This window comes from Phaeoacremonium minimum, assembly GCF_000392275.1.
Source record: "Phaeoacremonium minimum UCRPA7 unplaced genomic scaffold PA7_03_scaffold_393, whole genome shotgun sequence".
Classification (NCBI taxonomy): domain Eukaryota; kingdom Fungi; phylum Ascomycota; class Sordariomycetes; order Togniniales; family Togniniaceae; genus Phaeoacremonium; species Phaeoacremonium minimum.
Window position 1 is genome coordinate 168861 of NW_006921296.1, and position 22867 is coordinate 191727.

Here is a 22867-nt window from a genome sequence, read left to right on the forward strand (position 1 = left end):
CTTTCATGCGGCTCGTTCTTTCCCATTTGACGATCCGTAACCGACGAAAACCTCAACGATTGCTCTGGTGACCACATAACTCATCAGGTATGTCTCCCCACGGGATGCCGGCTGCTCAATTCACTCTCGGGATGATGGACACGGATACCTGGCGATCTTGACACTCCCATCGAGAAGTGACTGGCAGCTCTCATCCCCGCTCCTCAATCTCGAAAGGGACATGCCTTTTGGCTAACCACCATCTTGCTGCATCACAGAAACCGCAATCATGGGTATCTCACGAGACTCGCGCCACAAGCGCTCGGCATCCGGTGCCAAGCGTGCCTACTACAGTGCGTTACCCTCCTTGACATGAAAAAATATTATATCGAAAGCCCGTATCGCTTTCTCGGGAGGGGGAGGAGCCGTACACGGGCTTCTCTTCCTCTGCAAGAAACATACGTTCTGACCTCTGCCAACAGGGAAGAAGCGCGCTTTCGAGGCCGGCCGCCAGCCCGCCAACACCCGCATCGGCGCCAAGCGCATCCACGTCGTCCGCACCCGCGGCGGCAACCACAAGTACCGGGCCCTGCGCCTGGACAGCGGCAACTTCGCCTGGGCCTCGGAAGGCATCACCCGCAAGACGCGTGTCATCGTCGTCGCCTACCACCCGTCCAACAACGAGCTGGTCCGCACAAACACCCTGACCAAGTCCGCCGTCATCCAGATCGACGCCGCCCCCTTCCGTCAGTGGTACGAGGCCCACTACGGCCAGTCGCTCGGCCGCAGACGCCAGCAGAAGCAGGGCAAGGAGGCCGCCGAGGAGGTCAAGAAGAGCAAGTCCGTCGAGAAGAAGCAGGCCGAGCGCTTCGCCGCCCAGGGCAAGGTCGAGGCCGCCCTGGAGAAGCAGTTCGAGGCCGGTCGCCTGTACGCCGTCGTCTCCAGCAGACCTGGCCAGTCCGGCCGTGTCGACGGTTACATCCTGGAGGGTGAGGAGCTCGCTTTCTACCAGCGTAAGCTCCACAAATAGAGGAAGGATGGTGTAGGTGCCGGATAGCAGAGAGCTTCCGGCTTTTGGACTTTTGTGTGTTCACTGGAACAGCCAGCATTCTGGTAGCTTGGCTGTATGCAGGGGCGAACTACCGGTACATTTGCTCTTCATCGCATAGGGACACGGGGTTACGGAACAATGAAAAGAAAGCCATAAGACAATTTCGCTCCCAGTTTTGCTTCGTGATTACCTGTCTTGGCCCATCTGTGACTGCTATCTCATGCTAATGTCAGTGACTGAGTTTCTAGACTTGAAGAAAGCTTTGCGTGACTGGTGGATCATGGTGGATCATGGTGAGGCTCGCTCATCTTGTAATTCAAACACTATGGATATCATATGACATGCCTAGACATATAGATTTGAGAATCTTCTGTTGGCGGTATAAACCGCCAGCCTTGCTCGACCATCCCGCCTCTCAGCGCAAATGTTCTCCTTCGCCTTACATACTCCTCTCATGCCCACCTCAGGGAAAACGCTTAGAACGTTTAACCGCAATGAACAATTGTTGAAGTCAACGGAGAACAAATCGAGCTGTTCTTCTCGCTTCTTGCTTTATACATGAAATGAACTAATGGAAGCTGCGCCTGACTAATGGAGTATCGTTATCCTTTGCAGATCTTTTCCCATGGTCTTCGTAAAACGCCGGTCTTTGTGCGTAAGATGAAATGTTACAGTAGCATGATATATGCGCTTGCCCCATTAATCTGCCATTTGCCGCTTGAGGTCTGTCCATCTTCGCGTAAGAGTCTCGTATTGCGAATTCACCTTTTCAAACCGTTAGTGGTGATTGATGAAATGAGCAAAACAGACTTACCTCGGCGTATCGCATCTTGGTCTGCACTAGCTCTTCCTCAAGCTCAGAGAGCTCCTTTTCCAGACGCTGGTTCTCCTCGTGGACATTTTGATTCCTCTTCATGAGATTGTCTCGCTCCAGATTCCAGGTCTCTTCAATCTCCTGAGGTTGCTTTTCAATCACCAGTCTCAGCTCACGCACTTGTCCTTTGAGGCTTTCATTCTCGTCCTTGAGCTCCTCATTTTGGACTTTTGTGTGAACTAATTCCGTTGCCAAATCTGCTTGTTCGCGATCTACAGCCTCCAACCGCTCCTCGAGTTTCCGCACCTTGTTTGTTAATTTGATGTTCGAGGTTCGCAGGTTTTCGAGCTCCAGTTCGCGCTCCTTCTCAGCCCTTGTCTTTTCCTCCCACTCTGACTTGTAGAACTTCAGGACTTCAGGGGTAATCTTGACCTCGCACGCGTCGTGTATGAGCTGGTCAGCACGATACACCTCCTTGTCCATCGCCGAGGAGCTGCTGCCAAAGAACCCGTTTTCTAATATGCTGCCAGCATTGGGTGCAGCATCAATGTAGACGTCAAACAGCCGGTCCTTGAGGAAAGTGGTTAATTGTGACATATCTGACATGCCGAGCAGAGTAGCGGCATTCTTTTGCATGAGAACGATGCCAAATTTGAGAATGGCTGACAAGCCCTCAGACAAAATCAGGTCGTAGATTCGGAGTACTAGCTGTAGGGGGAAACGGTAGGCGAAGAGAGTAAGGAACCATTGTGTTGCATATAGGTGTGGGGAGATGCCTCTCCTCCGAAGATGGCAATAGAGTGCGGGCTCAAGATCCTCCAGCAGGCGCTCAAACTGGTAAAGGTGCATGTGTAGCCCTGGCATGTCCTGGATGAAGAGATCTCGGAGATGGTAGTGGTTCATGAGTCGTACCAGCAGGCAGAAAGCCTCTTCCTCTGGCATCTAAATTCCAGCCGTGTCAGTCAAGGATTGCATGACAGTGGAACAACCTATGTTTACTCACGTTAAACAAGATTGGCATGACTAGGAAATTCATGCCCTGTGCATATCCCACGCCTTCGTCAAACAGGGCATAAGCCTTGCAGACACCAAAAAGGCCATCTTGGAGCCCTTGAGCGGCTGCGAATTTCGAGTAGCTTGTGCGTGTGCCCAGGTCCCGACGAATAGTCTTCTCCAGTTTCTGCAACATCGCAGCATCTTCCTTCTCCTTCTTTTTTCTGTCTGCAACGGCCGCAGCTTGAGCTTTCATGAGAGCTTCTGGGTCTTTTTCTGAAGGTGATGGAGCACCGTTCACAGCGGATTGGTCCGAGTGTACAGAGGATGCAGATGATACAGGCTCCTTATGTATGCTCAGGTTGCCATTGCTGCTTGCACTGAGGGAGCTGTTGCTTTGCCTGTCCTTGTCCTTATCTGTGCCCCTGGCCACGAGCTCTCTGTAGACGACCTCCAGTTCCTCATTCTTGCTTTGGGCAAGAACTTGCCAGATGACTCCGCGAATAGCGCTTGGGATGCCGGTAGCAATTGCTCTGTTCAGCTCCTCAGAGCTGGTCTTTGCAACTGCCGCTGGTCCCTCGTATACAACCGATTGCCAGAGATCCCAGTCGACCGGGATGTCTGAGAAAGTGGACGGGCCAGCGTTGACCCCTGACGCTGTACCCGGGGCCAAACTAGGGTTCGGGCTCGTAGGAATTGGTGATGTGGGCGGTTGGATACCCAGGCTGTTCTCTTTTTCATCAATTGTCGGGCTGAGAAGACCCAGTCCCGTGGACGACCTCCCGATGAGGGCTGCTACAGCGCCACCACCTGTCTTGTCCTCCTCTCCAGGGATTGCTGAGATGCCTGCCTCCTCTCGCATTCGCATGAGCTTGAATCGGTCTTTCAGACTATTCCTATGTGTCCCATTAATCCCGTTGGTCTGACCCTCTTCTTCAAGCTTGCTCAGCATCATTTCTGGATTGCTAGTCAGGGTGGCGACGGAGCTGGCTGTGTTTCTCCTTGGGGAGACGGCGGGCGGTGATGTCGATGTGGTGTCCTTGGCGGAATTTCTGGATAGCCAAGAGAAAGGACTTGTGAGTTTGCGTGGAGGCGGCCGTTCGGCAGGCGGAGGATATGAAACGGGAGGACTGGGAGCTGCGAGGGGGTTCTTGTGAGGTGAGTCGCCGGCGGGAGGAGACCATGGCATCGCGGGGAGGGCACTTGTTATGCTGCTAAGAGACAAAGTCTTTGACGCTTCCTTGGTGATCGGGCTGCTCTTGTCCTCGTCTCCTATCTCCGAATTAGTATGCGAATGAGCCGATCGAGTTGTGTTCGATGACCAACCTTGGGAGTCGGTAGTAGTCGCATCATCGTCGAGATTGACGTTATCTAGGTCGCCGTTTGAATTCTGTGATATGCGGTGGGCCGAGAGCGCAGAGGATTTCCTGTCATTTTCCTTTTCTCCATCAGACTTTTCCTCCTTGGTCGACTCCTTGGAGAGTTTCTGATGCTCCTCGTCCAGTTCGGCGCTGTCCCGCTCCTGGGCTCGTTTCGTAACGGACGGAGTTCTCCTGGTCAGCGATCGCACGGACGCTGTGTCTTGAGCGTCCTCAAATGTTTCCTGTTCCATTGTGATCGTGGTCAGCATGTTGAGCCCGCGAATTGGCCAGGCTCGTCGCCTCGCAGCAGAGCAGAACCGGGTAGGCAGTGTGAGTTGCGCCTGCTGTGTCTTGTCTACATGCAAGCCGTGTTTGTGTCGTGGAAAGGTGGCGTAGATGCTGGCGGCAGCGCGCAGGCAAGTGGGCGTACCCACGCGAGCCACGACAGAGAGTACAGGAAGGGATCAGGGAGTGGCAGCGAAAAAAAAAGAGGGTGTGATGCCATGGCATGTAGGGTATGGAGAAATGCGTACCGTTTCCTTATCCGAATTCCCGGGCGATGACGCCCTTGTCTCATTCTCTCCAGACGAGACCGCAACTGGGGTCTCGTGTTCCGACATGTTGGCTTGCTGGAATGCAATTCAGGCCGCCTGGTAGTTCGGATTGGGCCGAGGGGGGCGGCGCTCGCTGGCGGTGAACGGTCAACGTGGACTAGACAGGAGATGTGAGGCGAGGGCAGGCTGGGCAGGATCTCGAAAGCTGTTCACAGCTGCAATGGCGCGCACGCTTTCCCCATCAATGTCTCTCGCTAAAGGACGACGATCTGGAGCCTGAGCTGGAATTTTGCCGATTCGATTGATAATCCGATTGTAGTGAGTGCTGTTCGGTGGTCTGATCCGAAGCAAGCAAGCAAGGAGTTTGTCTGTCTGTCTGTCTGGTGAGCCTGTCAATCACCAGTTTAGGTTTGTCGTTTGTGCTGTCGTTGTAGTCGACGTCTTGTTGGACGGTGGACGGTGGATGGTGGTGGTTCTACTATGCAGCTGCTTGGTGGGATTTTTGGTCAGTCAACGTTGCCTTGCTGCTCTCCTTTTGCGGGTGCCTACGTAGAGTGCCTAATACATTTGGATGTACCTATAAGTACTGGTAGGGCGAGATAGGAAGGCTCATGGAGAGAGTGCTAAGGCACAGTACATCATAACACCAAAGAAACTACGAGCCCAAGTACAGTACATGCTTTCCTTGATGAGTGCCAGCTTTGAAGTCCCTATGCAGTTGCGTACAGCTCCTTCTTCCTTAACAAAAATCTCAAGTAGATTGCCGCGCCGGCGGGCGCGCAGGGGCCGTTCCCAGTCACCAAGCTACCTAAGTAGCTAGCGAGCTAATGGAGCGACATGCCTACCGTTAAATGCAGGGATCTGGGGGGCATACAAGGGGGCTTCGTTCACCATTGCACAGCGCAGAAAGCAAATTAATTCAGAGCCTCCCACCAGCAGGCCAATTTCTGGCCGTCCTTGCCGTCTCCTTTTTTCCTGGATTCCATGTCTTACTCATTAGTTACTGCGTGGGTACGTGCGTACGTACAAGAGTGGAACAAGGAGCAGAACGAAAAAACGACTTCGTGCTTTCCTCGAGCGAGTGACTTGGTTCTTTGACTCTTTATCTTGTTGTGCCAGACTCGACCAACGTATACCTACTCAAGATAGTGACACTTGATTACGTACGACGACCCTAACGTCGCCTGCTGGAGGTGCTAACGTTAAGGATAAGGGGGGTGGTCTTTGGTCTTTAGCACCAAAATAGCCCCTGCCATGCCACGCCATGCCATGCCATGCAAACCCAGCCCCGGGCCAGTCGCCGCTCGCTTGGTCTCAATCGTCAAACAGCCGCACTGCCTTAGCCGAGACTACTTGGCCTGTGAGCTCCACGTCGAAACGAAACGAATCACCGCCTAGGGCACACTAACGCAAGGTACCAGACCCGCCTCTGGCTCTTCATACCTGATACTTGCCATACCTCACAGCAGGTACCTGAGAATATCCGCCATGCTACTCAACGTATAAGAAAACCATCTACGGCAGGCGAGGTTGCGGTCAATTGACAGTGTGCGCCTTTGTAGCTGTGCATATTCGCAGTCAGAGGGTGATCGTTTTGACTGAATATGCCGGAGGTGCTTTGAAACCGGATGTTATGGTAGATTGCTGTGGCTGACGGCGGCGCTGTATCAGGGACTTGTATTTTATATTGAGCAAATATCATCTGCATATGACATTATGCCCTCAGATCCAGTCATTGGCTACATCCCTGAGTCTTGCAGCTTTCATCAGAAGCTGATCTTCAGAGCCGACACCCAGCCGATTCAGTACAACTAGCGCAAAGTCTACAACTTCTCTGATGGAATCGAGATATCCCAGGCGAAGCATATGCCCACAGCCGTCGAGAAGCAGGACAGCAAGCTCGAGGCTAGGCTGAATGAACTCGTCCAGGCATGAACAAGACCTCGCAAATTGAACAATGTAATCAACCAGTGGTTCGGACTTGGCCAGCTCTTCTCTTGCTGGAACCCTCAAAGCGTCTTTTTCGGGAACACGTGCGCGGAGTAACGAGAAAGCGCTGTTGAAGGCAGTAGTGGCAGCATCTGCGTCTTGCTTTAAACCTTCCAGAATGAAGCGCTGAACGATTCTATGTATGCTGAGGGAGTTCAAGTTTGCATCGATTTGAACCAGGCTGCTCTCCGTGAGCTCAGCCACGACATCGCGAAGCCTTGAAGGTCTTGTCAGTGCTGCCAACTTGAGATGAGCAGAGTAACTTACTCTGAGGCATCTCCATCGATCTTGAGATAATCCTGAGTGAAATGGTCAGGAGAGCATAGTAGGGCTACCAGATGAAGTAGAGCGGTTGCCTCGCCGGAGAGTGCTGCCATGGATACAGTGAAAAGCTCTTCTACTGTTCTGTGATACTGAGTTAGATGTCGTGATGGCTCAGAAAGATTTCGATCGTTTGTCTGGTAGAGCTCCCAAGCTTCCTGGAAGGTGATTTTTCTGCGGGCCATAGCACCAGCAATCTGAGCAATCGCGAGGGGATACCCTCCTAATTGAGCAGCAATTAGCTCTACAGACTTTGTCTCTTCCCCTGATAAGTCGGATATTCGGCGTTTGTCGTCGGAAGCAACGAGAAGGAGCTGTTTGGCTTCAGCCGCGGTGAGCGGCGATACATGAAATCCAGAAGATGCAATGTATGACACCGATGGATTCCGTGAGGTTATGAGAACAGATCCCCGTGCTTTTGCTCGTGCCGGGATGAGATCGTGAAAATATTCACCATTGCTGCCGTTGTCGAAGTCGTCGATAATAATTAGCCATGATGATTCTACACATCAGAGGCTGAATTAGGCGTCCGTGCCCCCGAATACAAGGCCCAAGAGTATTAAACTTGCCTGATGTTTCGAGCCAGAGGCTTATATCATGAATAGCCGAAGCTGGCGAGGTACCTAACCCGATGTCTTTACTTACGGCAGAGCATGACATGCTCAAGGAAGTTTTTGTCTCGCCGCGAAGCCAAAGGATTGTTTGATAGTCTTTCTCGTGTCGATAAATATACTCGAGAGCAATTTGTGTTTTGCCGATCCCGCCCATACCAATAAGGCCAATAATCTGAATGCTGTTCCGTTCTTCAGTCTGATAGAGATATGAATGAAGTTGGGTGAGTATGTCTTCCCTTCCCCAAAAACGAGGATTTCTGGAGATAGGTACACTTATTTTTCGGCTGTTAGAAGATAGAAGACGCGAATCTAGTTCGAGGTCCCCGTGTTGGATGATTTCAAGCGGATTACGCTCTTCTGTGTCAAGCATGCGCTTCGATAGACCGGTGTGTCTTGGTTCTTCGACCGAGGCACTTAGAGCAGAGGTTGCAGCTCTCCTGTAGACGCTTGATGACAAAAGAATCTCATTGAAGGCAAATTCAACAGTAGCCACACTTGGGGGTTCATCGAGCGTGAGGCTTTTGAGGCTTCGAGAGCTTGAAGACGTGGACTGTATTTCTTTCTGAACCTTAGCAATCGTGTTTTGAATCTGAGTTAGAGGCCTGAGAGACTCAATTAGTGAACGATTCAATTTGATTTACACTACCACAAAGAGGAGTGGAGAGAATGTTAGAGACGAAACAGAATGTGCTCACAATTGCGTAGCATCTAGAAGTAAATGGAGCGCGGCACCCATGTTGTGAAGCTCCTGGAGATGCTCTTTCATTACATCATCGCGCCAAACGACCTTTAATCTCTGTATGAATCGGAGAGAATCTGAGTTCATGGTACCCACAGTTGCATCAATGTCTCTTTTGAGATCTTGAAGCTCTTCTGTGTAGTTAAGTATTGTCTCATGGAGAGCCGCCAACTCGGGGGCTGCGGCTGGTAACTCGCTCAAAGTAGTCTCAACCCACCGCTGTATCTTGCGGAGCGCAACCTCCACAACTTTGCAATGATGTCTGATGCCCCTGATAGTTCGCCCTGCTCGGTTGTGTTGATCATTGAATTTGCTCAGAGTCTGACCAACGGAGACACAGAGCCCAGCAAGCTGTGCGGCAGCGGCGGCAAGACCAACAGCAGACACTGGGTCCATGACACCTAATCCTTAGATTTTTGGGGTAATGTGGGCTGAGAAATGCTTGTCGAAGTCCAAGCAGAGCATCTTAGAGAGTTGAGGGAAACCGACCTATTGCAACATATGAGTGATAGCTGGCCGTAATGATAAGATTAAAAGACAAGTACAAAACCCCATGGACATCGTTGTTATCGAAAACTTAACCAAGAATGCCTACCCGGAGTGCCTAACCTGGAGCCTCTTCAAAAAGAGCAGATGCTGTAAGGCTGCCTCAAAAGACCAGGCGAAGCTGCAGTACAGTGGTGAGCAGTGGCAACAGATTGGGGGCTGTGGCTGTCGCCTGACCTAAGTCGTGGAGTGGCATGTCGTAGAGACAGAACATTCAATGCGTGAAGAAACTAATCCAAACCTCTCGTTTCTAAACGAGTGACTGCGTATTACAGATCGAGTCACATTCATCTTCTGGAGTATGTATCATGGATAACACAGCTGAATATTAAGCTACAGAGCTCCCTCTCATTATCCAGTGGCCTGGTCCCAAAAAGTCTATCTCTTAATAGATTCCATTGCTCACAAAGTCACACACGCAGGGAAGAAGGTAAAACGCAATGCCGAGTCTATTGATTTGCCGTCATCTTGTCGGCCTTGAGAATTAATCTACATGTACGACTGTTCCTTCTCGACTAGACTCTCCCGCCTAAAGTTCGGTTTCAACGGCCTGCACTCCATTTCTACCGCCCTCAGGTCAGGTGTCTGCCACAGAGCAGTGGTACTGTGACGGCGAAAGCAAAAAATATAAAGGCTAATGATCTCGTTCCTTCTTAACCGCAGCCGCTCTGGTCTGGCTGGAAATGCCCTTTCGGAAAAAGGAAAAGATTCACACTACACTTACAAAAAATGGGGCACTTTATGCTACCCATGATTCCATGATGCTGCCGTCTCAACACCGAGGACCAACCGCCATGCCATGCAATTGCAATTGCGGAAATCGTGACTGTCGTGACCGATCTTCGGTGCAATTTATGCGAATCCGAAGTAATCACTTCCGGCCGTAATGGCCTTCATAAGCTGAGCACGGAGAATATCGTAACTCTCGTACTCAGGAAGATCAAGTTCTGAATGGCCGGTTAGCTTCTGATTCCCGTCTGTGCTGAAGGAGAGAGTGAGGTGGAGACTTACGATTAAAGCAAGTATGAGAGCTGGGCAAGCGGTCCTTGTTGCCATAATCACGATGGATATTGAATCGGTTCACGCCATTCATTCCCTCCAACTCTTTGAAGCCGTTCAGAGGTACCTTGCTTGTTCCAGTGACGAACTGAAGTAATTTGGCACGCTCTTCCTTGTCAAACGAGCGAACCGCACGCCAGAACCACTGGATCTGTTGAGACGCTGCTGTATAATTGTGGTACTCAGCGTTGCTCTTCCAGTCATCAACATCAATGTCGGGAAGACCAGAGATCAGCAGCTCGAGCTCCTGCTCATTGAAAATTGCAATGAGTTCGGAGGGTATGATGTCATGGAAACCTAAGAGATAAATATTAGCCATGTCTTGAACCTCGTACAAGGCTCTAGGACTTACCCTTCAAGAAGTTCTCCATCTGATCCTTCACCGATGACAGAAGCTTATGGTCGACAACGAGTCGGACATACTCGTGCTTGTTCTCCTCTGTGACGGGTATATTGCGACCGTTCTCACATAGGTCAACGATCTTAGTAACACCGAACTCGTCATCTTCGACAGAGAAGGTTTCCGTGATGATATCGGTAATGTCGTTCTCCAGCATCCAGACAAGAGATTTGTAGTAATCTGGATCGAAGGACTCCATGTCTTTCACAGACACTTGCTTGCCCAGGATGCGTTTGTAGACTGCGCGGCTGAAGTAACAGTCCAGAACACGTCCTTCGTAGAGGGCTTTGCCAATGATGCGGCCGATGAACTTAAAGAACATCAGATGCTCATCGTTGATACCGCTGAGCTTGTTCGGGTGGAAAGTTGTACGATCTGATGAGACTGGAATAAAGAGAGCGTAGTTAGGGTCGAACATCTGCCTCGAAAGGACTTGGAACCATTCTCTCGTCACGCCACCGGCATCAACACCTTCCTCGCCATGGAAGCGGATATTGAGTTTGCCGAACTTCATCTCATCGCCGGACTTGAAGTAAAGCGACTTGAAGGAGTCATGGAAGACATGTTCACGACGAACCGACAGCTGCAATGGAGGGAACGATGGTCGCACTTGGTTGCCAGATTTGGAATGCACGCTGCGGTTGAAGTAATTGCGCTTATTGTCAAACTCCAGCACCTTCGGGTTCTTAACTAGGAGAGAGAACGTCCCGGACATGAGCTTAGGATTGTGTCGAACAAGCTCATTCAGAATGCGGCGATGATCCTCTGTGAATGTGAAGAAGAGACCAGCGATGCGATTCTCCGGAGGCGGACTAGAAAGCAGCATGTCTTTGCTCACTTGGCTCTGAGATTGCGGCGCATCGTTTAGTGTTGTGTTCTTGCACACTACCATGAGTGACTCGATCAGTGGAAGAAGGATTGTTGCGACATTGAGCATGTTCTCGCGCTGCCGAATAGCACTCAGGCACTGACTGAGTTTCTCCCACATCTTGCCGAAGGTCGCATTGTAGTACAATGACCCAAGCAGATCGGCTTTCTCGTTCTCTTTGCTTGACTCTGCTTGGTCGGCCTCATCTGTCTTCTTGCCTTTCGCCTCGAAAAGATGGTCTAGGGCGGTCAGGACACGAAGAAGTTTGTTTTGCTCTGAGGCACCAGGAGAGAACTTGGCGAGTGCAATACCCTGGATTTCTGTTCCGGACTCCGCCTTAAGAATGTGTGGTAAGAGCTCGTCAAGGTCAGAGACGATGTTCTGGCTGAGGACACGGGCTTGATGGACAAGCTCTTTGCCAAATATAGCCTTAGCGCCAGGAATGTTTGAGAGGTTCTTGATCGTCGAGATCGTGTTTTGAAATGTCTTCGAGCTGCATTCCCTTGCAACAAAAATCTTGATGACAAGCTTGAGGTTGTGTTCTGGAATGCTAGGAGGCTGTAGTTGGCGCGTCTTCTTCTGATCAGCTTCCTTAGTGTCCTGGTTCGAGCTCTCAGCTTCTACTGGAGCAGGAGCACTTGAAGTCTGATCTCCTGAGGGTGTGACAATTGGGACTGTATGACCAGTGGCTGATGCTTGCTCTGTGCTCGTGCCAGCATCGGGCGCTGTCGTGCTCACGCTTTGGCTTGTTTTGGCAGCCTTCTTTGCTTCCTCCTCGGCTTCTTTACGTCGTCGCTCAAGAGCCTGCAGCGGGAATGTGACCTTGTTCAGGAGGTCGGCAAGGTGCTGCATTACTGAAGAGCTCTCCATTACAAGATCTCGGTCGAGCAAGACAAGTAAAGAGTTGATGGCATACTTGTTCGCTTTAGAGTCTTTGCCCTTACCCTTGCGACTCATGGTGCGCTTAAGCGATGACCCAACTATTTCGTGCTCGGTCAAGAACAGCGATGGGATGTGAGGATTCTTAGCAGAGAGCTCCACTAATAAGTCGAGACACTGCTGGACAATGAGAAGAGGTGAGATTTCTGAGCTGCTGTGAATATGCATGCTCGAGCTGATATTCGTGTATGTCCGCTTCAGACTATTCGGTGTCTTGGGCTCTTTGTCTTTAGGCTGTCTAGCTTTAAGGGATAGTTGGCTGAAGCTTCGCTCGACGGCGTCCATATCTGTGCTTCCGTCTTGAAGAATCTGGAGAAGAGTACTAATTACCTCAAGACGATTCTGTCGGTTCTCACAGACATCGATGAAGACGTTGAAGAGGTAATTGCGAATGGACCCTTGTTGACTCACGAACATGAGGCGGAGTAGTGTCGCAACGCCAGCCTTGTCAAGCATCTGGACAACTGTACGGCGCTGCGGTTTGTTTTGTCTATCGTTGTCGAATCCAGATGTGGTCACAGCTGCTTGGCGGCCGACCTCTCGAGCTCGTGCCATACTCGGAGGCGGACGAACGCGCTCGGCCAGAGCGCGCGCTTGGGCAGCCATTTCAGGAGACAGCTGATCCATTAGGTCTTCGCCTTGCTCCATGAGAATTTGTTCTCGAAGGTCAGGAGGGAAGGTAAGCAGAATGCTTGCAGTATCCATCTCTTGAGAGGCAGCGGCTTGTCCGGTGACTGCGGCCTGCCGCTGTGCCTCGCGTTCGAGACGCCGACGCTCCTGGCGCTCCTGTTGGACAATCTCAAGTCGAAGTTCCTCGGGTAAAGCATCCAAGAACTCTTGGAAGACTTCTGTGTTCTCCCCTGTGGGCTCAGCTGCTGCCTCACGGGCTTGCGATCGTCGAGTAGTAAGAGTCTGGGCGATGACTTCTTCTCGGAACTCCTCAGGGAGGGCTGCAAGATAGTCTGGATCGATACCGAGCTCTGTAACATCGAATTCCTCACCTCTGATCATAGTCACGACGCGAGGGAGTTGAGCAGTAGAATCATCGGGATGTTCCTGTTCGATATTGTCGCCGGACTCGATGCCTTCCATAGCCTGCGAATCTGCATTTGCGGACACTTCCATGGCAGCCTCGTGGGATTGCTCCTCCGCGCGGGCGGCAGCCTCAGCGGCCTCAGCTGCTTCGCGTTCCTGTCTCTCGCGCTCTTCAGCTTCTTTCCGCTCTCGCTCCTGAGCCTCGGCTGCTTCTCGGGTTTCTCGTTCTTTGCGCAATGCCTCATCACGCTTCTTGCGTGCTTCTTCCTCTTTTCTTCGGCGTTCTGCCTCATGGGCCTTTGCCTTCTTCTCCTGCTCAACAGCAGCAGGAGTGAGCTTGGCAAGGATGACGTTGTACATTTTCCCAGCCTTCTCATGATGGTTGAGGCCAAAGATCATTCTGGCTTCCTCGTGCCATCGATCCACAGTTTGTTCTGCATTGAATGAGACCGCATGCTGAGGCTCCTGGTAGGCATCGCGTCGGCTCTCAGATCGCGGATCACGGCCATGGCCTGCTCCATTGATAGGAATGTTAAGTTCGCGAAGCTCTCCACGAGGGCCTTGCTGGGTGATCTGGAAGGATAAAGCATGACCTCTATGAGATATGTTGTAAGGTAAAGAAGCAACTAGATCGTTAATGAGCGCGATGGGGGAATCAAGGAGGCTACCACTGAGAAGACTGCCTGGGAAACCCAAGCGGACCATGTGGGAGGGATTGTTAGGTCGTGGGGATGAGTCTCGCCCAGGCATATTGTTACGACGAAGTAAGGGGTTCATGCCATCATCTGTATTATTAGAAGTTGGACCGTTGCGGTTTGATCGGAAGTAGCTTCGGAAGTCTGGTGTTGAATTAGTGCGATGATCAATGAGATGCTCCAGCAAGGCTGAAATGCGACCGAGTGAGCCTCTCAGGACGGAGAGGGCGTCTTCTGGTCGAGCGCTTAACAACGTACCACCTAATGGGTCCCGAGGTCCGCCGAGCATGAAAGGTGCAACAGGGAATGGGCTGCGCATCCCTCCATGTCGATGACGATGAGGGAATCCGGGTTCTACAACCAATGTGTCCCACCCAAGTCCAGCTGGCATGCTTGGAGGAGGGATATCATCACCTGCAAAAGTTCGTTAGAAGTGGCACCAAGAAGGTGAAGATGTACTACTTACGAGGATAGTCCTGGTCATAGATATACTCCTCATCATCAGCCTCGACATCTTCTTCATCTTCCTCATCTGAATATAGTTAGCCATGAAGCGAGGTTACCAGAATCATGTCATCGCATAACCTACCATCTTCTTCACCACCATCATCGATGTAAGGGTCCTGAAAGTTGGGCATTTCCTCGCCGTCATAGTCTTCATCGAGAGCGGCGCGGACGAGATTCAAGCGGCCAATGTCATCCCGCTCCAGACCATGGATCGCGGCCTCGTCAAGGCCTTGAGCTGCGACCTCATAGTCAAACTCGTCATCTTCGTCGTCCTCATCATCGTCTTCATCATCGGTCTCGCTCTCCCAACCAGACGCGCCGTCATCGTCAAGAGGATTGCCTTCATCATCGACGATTTCGATACGGTCCTCATCGTCATCCATGTCTTCCGAACCTTCATCATCCTCATCATCACTGCTTTCGTCGTCTTCATCATCTTCATCCATGTCTTCGTCTTCGCCCATGATGACTTCGACAACACCAGGATCGCCTGGAAGGCCTTCAATTTCGCCCATTTCCCCGAGCTCTTCATCATCATCGTCGCTAATATTCTCCTCGCCGTCTTCAGACATTTCTTCGCCGTAGTCCAGTTCATCATCGTAGCCATCATCGTACATTTCCTCATCTGTGAAAGTTAGTGCACATTCCAGATACAACGTAAATACGGGAGTCTGATCTCACCGTCTTCTGAATCTTCTGAGAAATCTTCATCTTCTCTCCCAGGCTCAAGCATGCCCAAGGTCGAGTTACGGTAAAGATCGGGTGTGTCCTCTCGATCATCTTCCATATCAGAGAGTGAAGACGCAGAAGCAATTTCCTCATCAACGCTGTCAAAGGGACCAGGAGGGAGAATGTTGGAGTGGCTGAGCTGAATACCTGTCTGGGTTAAGACTCGGAGAACACGAAGGATGTACTTGATGGTTCGCTTCACGCCGGGGAAGGTAAGATCGATATCTGCAATGGATGCTGTCAACGCGGAAAGGTAGCCTTTCTCATACATGAGACGCTTGAGCTGTAACTGGGAGCGGCTATTGCCAGATTCAGGAATTCGTGGATTGGCAGACTCCCTGTCCTTCTCACCAATCATGCCGCTCATAAGCTCGGCAAGGGACAACATCTTGGCGTACCTAACATCGAAGGGATCGTTGGGAGTTGAAGCCTCCCTATAGGCCTTGATGATAGTATCCAATACGAATTTGCGGACGAAGAGAAGATCAGGCTCATCATCGTAGGCGAAGCGCTCCCGATTGCGGTCTATTGGTTTTTCTGGCGTCTTGGTAACTAATGCCACGAGAACAAGCCGTGCTTGTTCTGAAGTTGCTGCTTTCTTCTTGGAGGCAATGCTGTCCATGGGCATGGTCAGACTGCTCATACAGAGCAAGTCGTTGAGAAGATAGTTGAGCACACTTGAGCGAGGCTTGACGGGAGTATTGGTGAGCATGGGCGCACTACGCTTGAAGTTGATGAACTCCATCTTGGTACGGTTGTAGCTTTGCAGCAATTCTGCAAGGCAATGCAACAAGAAGCAGCGATATACGAATATCGGGTGGTCTTCAGCTTTGAATGGAGGCTTGGATGCCTTCTTGTCTTTGCCATCGGCAGATTGTTCATCCTCTGTCGATGGCTCGCCGTTCCCTGGATTGACGGAGGGCTCGCCGCCGGTCTTTGTATCTTTTGTTGTTTGAGACGAATCTCTGTCATCAACATCTCGATAATTGAGCAGCTCGCAGAGAAGGAAATGGATCACACCGTCTGGATTCTCTACCGTAGGTCGCTTCGCTTCACTTAGTGCAGTCTTAGCCCCTTCAAGAATGTCTTTGTCGTTGATCTCAGTGGACGGCTTAACGTCATGTATTGTGAGATCCTCCGTAGCTTGGACTGCAGGTTCAACAGACTCATCCGTGGGTAGCGATATGGAAGACGCATCTGGAAGTTGCTCCTTCAACATCAGGGTTAGCCCACGCGAACTTGTCCCGTCGCTCGATGGGTTGATCCAGCGTGAGAATTGGACCATCTCGTGGGTGACCTCGACAAAGAGCTCGGGTGAACGCAATACGACGTGGGAAAGATGCCGGAGGTAGTGGTGGAGATCTGTAGAACGCGCATTTCTCTGAGGGCTATCAAAGAAACCGCGAATCTCGTAGCGAATAATTTGCCGGATCGTATCGTCATCTTCAACCACGTGTCTGAGGATCGTCATAATGCCTCCCGCAATCTTCGTCTCCTTAAGACGCCCGGAACCTGAGCCGGCAAGTTGTTTTGCCATGAGCAAGAGACGCTGAAGATTCTTCTTGTCACCGACCGTCCTGGCGACCTTGCGGTTCCGTGTTAACATAATCAGTACACGAAGGACAGCAATGGCCAGGGATTCGTCTTTGCCCACACGAGGCAGAATGTCGAGTACAGCTTCAAGCAAGATGCCTCGATCTTCTTCTTTCACAAGAGGATTCTTGACTTGTAGAACTGGTTCTTCAATAGTGGCATTCTCATTTGCTGGGGGCGTCCATTTGGCCTCGACGGGTTGCTCGTCTTCCGCCAGCAGAATCTCAAAGATAAGCAAGATGTATGGAATCCAAGGTGGCAGTTCTTCGGTGGCATTGCCCGGCGTTATCTTCAAGAAGCTGACATAGTCGCTTACGTTGTCTCGCAAAGTCTCTAGACAAGATTTGAAGAAAGGCTTAGAATCCTGTAACAGGAGAGACAAGAGGTGCGCATAAGCTGCAATGCTGCGTCCGCTGGACTTCTTCACATCCTCATCAATGGCAAAGGACATCAAGGCGTTGGCAAGGGTTTCCCCAACCTCCTGGCGGCTGTCCTCCTCTTCATGACGGAGAACAGAGGAATTGATCAGCTCTGATACCTCGAAGACAGCATCTGGGTGCGCTCTAATGACCTCAAGACAGCGATCTATTAGGTCTTCACGCAGCTTCCCTCGCTCGATATCAAGGTCTTGCTTAGTCACGGCCGGTTGACCCTGCGTAGATTGAACCTGAGCTGAAGAAGAAGCCTCTTGCGAAATATCTTGTGGAATGACTGAGCTCTCATGGGCGGCTGGGGGGGCTGACTCAGTAGTCTCCTCTTCCTCGCTGTCAATAGAATCCTGAGACGATCGTTCATTGAGTTCACCCAATACAGCTTCCCCGAGTAGGCGGTCTAACTCAGGGTTCGAATCTAGTAGCATAGCTTCAGACCCCAGCAGGTCCGCCACTGGAAGACTTGCTGCTTGATTCTTTGTGTCGCTCTGTTCTGGCGTAGGAGGGAGCTGGAATGCATCCTCCACAGGAATAGGACAACGAGCTCCAGCAATACCCGCCCGGTGAACTCGACAATACTCAGCAGCTGTTTCGCTCACGCCATTGGCGCGGTAAAGCGCTTCTCGGACCAGGTCTTGATCGTCATATTCGTCAGCAACTCGTTGAAGGGGATTTGAGTATCCTGCCCAAGCGAAAGAAACGGGTTCTCTCTTGAAGATGGGTGGCGGCGGATTCTTGTCACCCCTCCGCCAGGCGTTAGTTTCCAAGTCCGCGTTGGCAATTGTCTTCAGGATGTCTACAACTTTGGTAAGGATTTGAGTGGACGCCTTCTCGACCAATTTAGACTCCCAAAGGCTTCTGATGACAGGTAGAACCGCCATGCGTAATTCAACGATGAGTTGTGTTGGGACATGGGCGAATTCTGGTCGTCTCTCCATTCCTCGAGGAAGCATACTGACGTTGGTCAAGCAAACATTAATTGTCTTGCCGTGTACGATTGGGGCGTAGAGGTCGAGAATTTTCTTCATCCCTATCGAAGCAAGCCTGGCTTTTGAAGCATCTTCATTTTCTGCTCGCTCTTTCGTAATTTCTTCTGCAAAGACGCGTAGCATAGTATTTAATGTATCAAAACCACCGTGTTCCTTGAAGGCAATCAAAACGGGGATAATGGCTTGACACAGAGCCCCATCCTGCGGCCTTGAGGGATCAATGAGCATCTCATGGACTGAGTGAAGCAGAACTATCCAATAGTGGAAGTCCTTGGTCGTGATTTCATCCTTGGATGGTTTTATCTGATCCAGAACAGTCGCTGCGAGTGCATCAGCAATCTGCATGTGCTTTGCTCGACAGTAGGCATCACGTTCCCGACGTGGAAGAAGAGTTTTGCCCAGAGTCTGGAAGAAGGGAAAAGTAGTCGGCATGAGAGAATGGAGTAGAACACGCAGTACTTGGTAATTCCGGTACTGCGGGGATGACTGTTCCTGTTGCGTCGGACGCTTGAGTTTATTGGAAACTGTTTCTTCATTAGGCTTGGAGCCGGGGCTGGCAACAATAACATCAGGAATAGTCGAGTCCTCAACATCCCCATCGGCCGGTAGACTACTGGTCGTAGTAGTTGTGGGTGCACCAGGCGGATCTTGCGAGGTTGATAGCTTCCGAGACGACCAATGTTGAGGAACGAGCCCAACAATTGACATCTCCTCGGACAACACAGCCTGCAGCAGTGGCCCTAGAGATTTGATCACCCTGATATAATAATCGAATACGTTGACTGGGTGCAGTGTTACAGTCGACTGTCGATTGGAGAAAGGGAAGCATTGGTAGAGCGTCTTTATCAAAGACTGAGTGTTCAGTAAAGCCTTTACGACACCAGTTCCATCCGCAACCTTACCCACCGCGTCAGCGTCCCAATTCCCATCAGCCGTTGCAAGGGAGAAGTCGGAGGACAGAAAAGGCGCAAAGTATGGGTGTGAGTTTTGGTTCGAAACCAAGGGGGCCAGTGCATCAATTGCCGCCTGGGTTCGGTTCATGAGAGATGGCAATCCGATGATAGGAGAGTGCTCGATAAGTTGGGATATCACATGCTGCAAAGTGCGAGACGCAGCGGTCTCCCCAAACTCGTATGAGAGACTAGGCAATTCAGTCAGATCCAGGAGCAGCTCAATGCCACCGTCTCGGACAAAGGCGGCCTTCAGGCTCGAATTTCCGATATACGAGGAGAGAAAAGTAGCGACAGCCAGGATGTACGGTGTGATCTCATTGTAAGTTGAGGCGGTCGAAACTTGTTCTTCTGGAATGACTTGCGATGCCGAAAGGTCTAAGGCAACTTGGGTAGCATCTGTCATTTCAATGTCTTCGCTCGTCGTAGCCTTTTCTTTGCCTTTTATCGATGGGGCCTCGCCAGCGCTGCTTGCGACCATGAGCTTATCGGCCTGTACAACATTGCCATCTGGACCTGTGACAAGCAGCTTGGTTCCCCATCCGGATGTGACAGCCTTCTTTTTGCCTAGATGATTCACTTTGGCAACCATGTCTAGGACTGCGTTACCTATGGCTGGTCGTAAGGACGGATGATGTCGAGCGAGCTCATCGAAACTACTACCAACATTTCCGGCAAGGTCAGGATCAGATTGACTGGACTTGAGGTGTTCTGGACTCTCGAAAATCTCCAAAAAGCTTTCAAAAGCCCGCGAGGAAACTACCATCTTCATTCCAACGTTGTTCAGACAGATGGAGTTTAGAACGGTGGGAATGATACTGATGGCTTCAGCAGAAGGGAGAATGCCTTGTGCCAGGGGACCATCGCGAGGAGCCTCGAGGATAGCGGATGTGGGCGGATGAGGGCGGTCATCAGAGTCCAGCACCACGGATTCGTCTGACTCGTCCGAGGACTCCCCATCTTCATCGTTTCTCGGCTCAGTAGATTTGCGCTCATTGGGCTGCTCAACCCGAACGGGACGGCCTGTGACAGCTTCCAGGAAGCTCTTAATCATGCCAGACTCCATTATTGCAGCAAAACTTGTGGGATCATTGTTGATGAAGTCACTCAATATTGTGACGGAGTTTGTCCACACAACAGATCCGAATTTATTCATGTGCTCCATGATGGTACGAAGGCTGCCAAGCAGGTGCGAGTTATCGACAAGGTTCCTCAATAAACGATCGGTATTGCCACCATACGAGTAAGAGTTCGTCATAATATGATGGATAAATTTCAGCAGCCACTTCAGAGTTTGCTGTTGGTAGAAGGGAATGTCATAGTCGACCACGCTCGAATGCAGTTCTTGTTTGGTGCCTTGGCCAGCTTCCATCAAGCTTGTGGCGGCTGATGTAGCGTCAACAATCAATTCGGCGATGCTGTCCAACCCATTTGCGTTGATAAAGGACTGGAAGGCCCCCTGGTAATGGTAGATTAGACCATCCAGGAAGGCAAGGACCATGGAATGATTCCTGTCAGCCAACTTGGAGCGCATGTTGAGAATATCGACCAAAACATCCATCAGCCCTGCCGATATCATTTCATTGCCAACCCGAGAACCTATTGCCATATGTAGGGTAAGCGAGAAAAGGTTATTTCTCCAGTCATCGGACTCGGTGATTCGATCGTCAATATCACCGGAATCCTCCTTCATCTCTGAGACCGCCTTGCGAATTACGTACAAAAGGACACCATGATTGACATTTGCATTTAGTGCGGAGAGTATGTCGGAATATTTGGATTGGAAGTTGGAAATTGCTTCCAATAGCGCCAAGGCAATAGCCTGTAACCAGAGTGGTACAACGACCTGTCCACTCGCAGATGGATGAATGAGTTCGGCGAGCTGATACACCAGTTGATACCTCCTTGGCTCGTCATTGTCTTGTTTGAGTGCCTTTTCGATGAATATAGACTCCGGGTGGATGTAGGCCAGGTTGGTGATAGCAAGAAGTCGCACAGCCAGGGCTTCTTGCCGAGATTCCGAAGAACCGATCAAAGCTTTGCAGATTCGTAGTCGGTTGAGGTATTCATATTGATTCGCCTTTGGCATGTCCGCAGGACATCTCCTGAGGAGATCATATATTGACGTGGAGGCCACTGTGCCTTGTCCAAACTCTACAGATTTCTGACGATTTGGTGCTGATTGGTCGTCATGTCCCAAAGCAGGAGAGCGATGCGAGGAAGGAGATGGACTATCATCAACGTTTCCAGGTCTAGCTCCTCGCGGAGTCTGATGGGATCCCATGGTGGTACTACGTCGAAGTGGTGTCGGCGTTGCCGGAGTAGATGGGGTGCTTTGCTGCAAGTTCGGCTGGGCAGGAGCACTTTGGCCATCGGATTCTGGATAATAGACGACTTTCAAGTCACCCCAGCCATTCCAACGGCCTTCATCTGGCTGATCTTCAGAGGCAATAGTCACCAAATCGTTAGCATACATGGATGCCGCATTCTTAGCCATGGTTTGATGAGACTTCTCCTTTCCCTTGCTAGCAGAAGCAGTCGGCGTCGTTTGCGGTGCAGGATCCGAAAAGCTGATGATAGGGGTCTTCATAAAAGGCTGCGCCAGGTGTTGTACTCGATTCAGGTCGATGTTGTAATGGTTGGCAAGCAAAGCGCTGCTGACCTGGCGGGACGGGACGGTCATACGCTTGACTGACGCTTGATAGCGCTGAGCCAACTCGACACCAACCTCGAGCGTGGCATGAACCACTGTGAGGGATGTGCTGTGGAGTAGATCGTTGAGATGCGAGCTGCTGCCGTAGATACTTCGGTTGCCACAATGTTCCAAGAGCATCCGGCTGAATTTCAAAATGGCAATAATGAGTTGGCTGTCGCCATCCTGTCCGTAGCCGAGCTCCGCCAGGCGCTCCATGTTCCAGGGTTGATCATCGTGAAACTCAACAGTCGAGCTACGCTTGAGCAATAGTTCACACCCGAAATTTTTGAGTTGCGGTCCATCGCTCAAGTTGTACGTTGCGACGAATGACTCCAAGATGTTGTCGAAACGGTTTAGTAAAGGTACCCAGTGATATAGATCGCCACGCGGGAACGGCCATCTTGTGGGAAAGGTGTCGAGGTTCTTCGGGAGGAGAGGCAGCGGGACGGAAGAAAGCGACTGTACATATTCCTTCAGCCAAGGCGACTGGTAAATCGTTAGCTCAAGACATGATGAATGATGCGTATGACAGAAGACGTACCAAAGTCTCCTTATGCTTTGGTTGCATGGTCTTAGTTATCTTTCCCATTTTGACGGTGGGAGCGGCAGAGCCGCTGATATAGGAACTCCCCCTCCACTACCAATAGGTCACTGTCGCGGACGACAGCTTTGCGTCGATGAGGGAGTGCCCAGAAAATGGACACTCCGAGGGCTGATTCAAGATGGAGATGGTAGTTCGTCGGCCAAAAAGTCTACACCTTCCAGGCAAGGCTGCGAAGGATAAAGCACTCTCAACTTGCCGGAGAGGATGGACGACCACGATTTTCGTAAGGATTCAAGTTTTCGTGTCCACTGACGAAGGAGTCTCCGAAGGCAGAGGTCGAGGCCGTAGAACGCGTTAAGTAGATGCGGGATGGCGGGGCAGGGGTGAGGTGATGATGCCGCCGCCAAAGGTGGATGAGACAAGGGAAAGAGGAGCTTGGGTAACAAGGTCCAGGCGTGTGCAGGTCGCCGGG

The 22867-nt window shown here is 51.1% G+C and overlaps 3 protein-coding genes across 3 annotated transcripts; 1 reads left to right on the forward strand and 2 right to left on the reverse strand.

The window, feature by feature from the left end:
* Positions 1–268: 268 nt before the first annotated feature.
* On the forward strand, positions 269–1009 carry UCRPA7_5127 (putative 40s ribosomal protein s8 protein; the record flags this gene model as incomplete). Its single annotated transcript, XM_007917674.1, has 2 exons — positions 269–332; positions 462–1009. The coding sequence occupies 2 exons, from the start codon at positions 269–271 to the stop codon at positions 1007–1009; spliced, it is 612 nt and encodes a 203-aa protein (XP_007915865.1).
* Positions 1010–1729: 720 nt separating this feature from the next.
* Positions 1730–4467, reverse strand: UCRPA7_5128 (putative gtpase activating protein; the record flags this gene model as incomplete). Its single annotated transcript, XM_007917675.1, has 4 exons — positions 1730–1795; positions 1845–2786; positions 2848–4109; positions 4164–4467. 4 exons carry the CDS (start codon positions 4465–4467, stop codon positions 1730–1732), a joined length of 2574 nt encoding a protein of 857 aa, XP_007915866.1.
* Positions 4468–9813: 5346 nt separating this feature from the next.
* On the reverse strand, positions 9814–22440 carry UCRPA7_5129 (putative e3 ubiquitin-protein ligase ptr1 + rna transporter 1 protein; the record flags this gene model as incomplete). Its single annotated transcript, XM_007917676.1, has 9 exons — positions 9814–9908; positions 9973–10317; positions 10373–13774; positions 14216–14371; positions 14424–14489; positions 14547–15089; positions 15146–20978; positions 21615–22337; positions 22393–22440. 9 exons carry the CDS (start codon positions 22438–22440, stop codon positions 9814–9816), a joined length of 11211 nt encoding a protein of 3736 aa, XP_007915867.1.
* Positions 22441–22867: the final 427 nt, after the last annotated feature.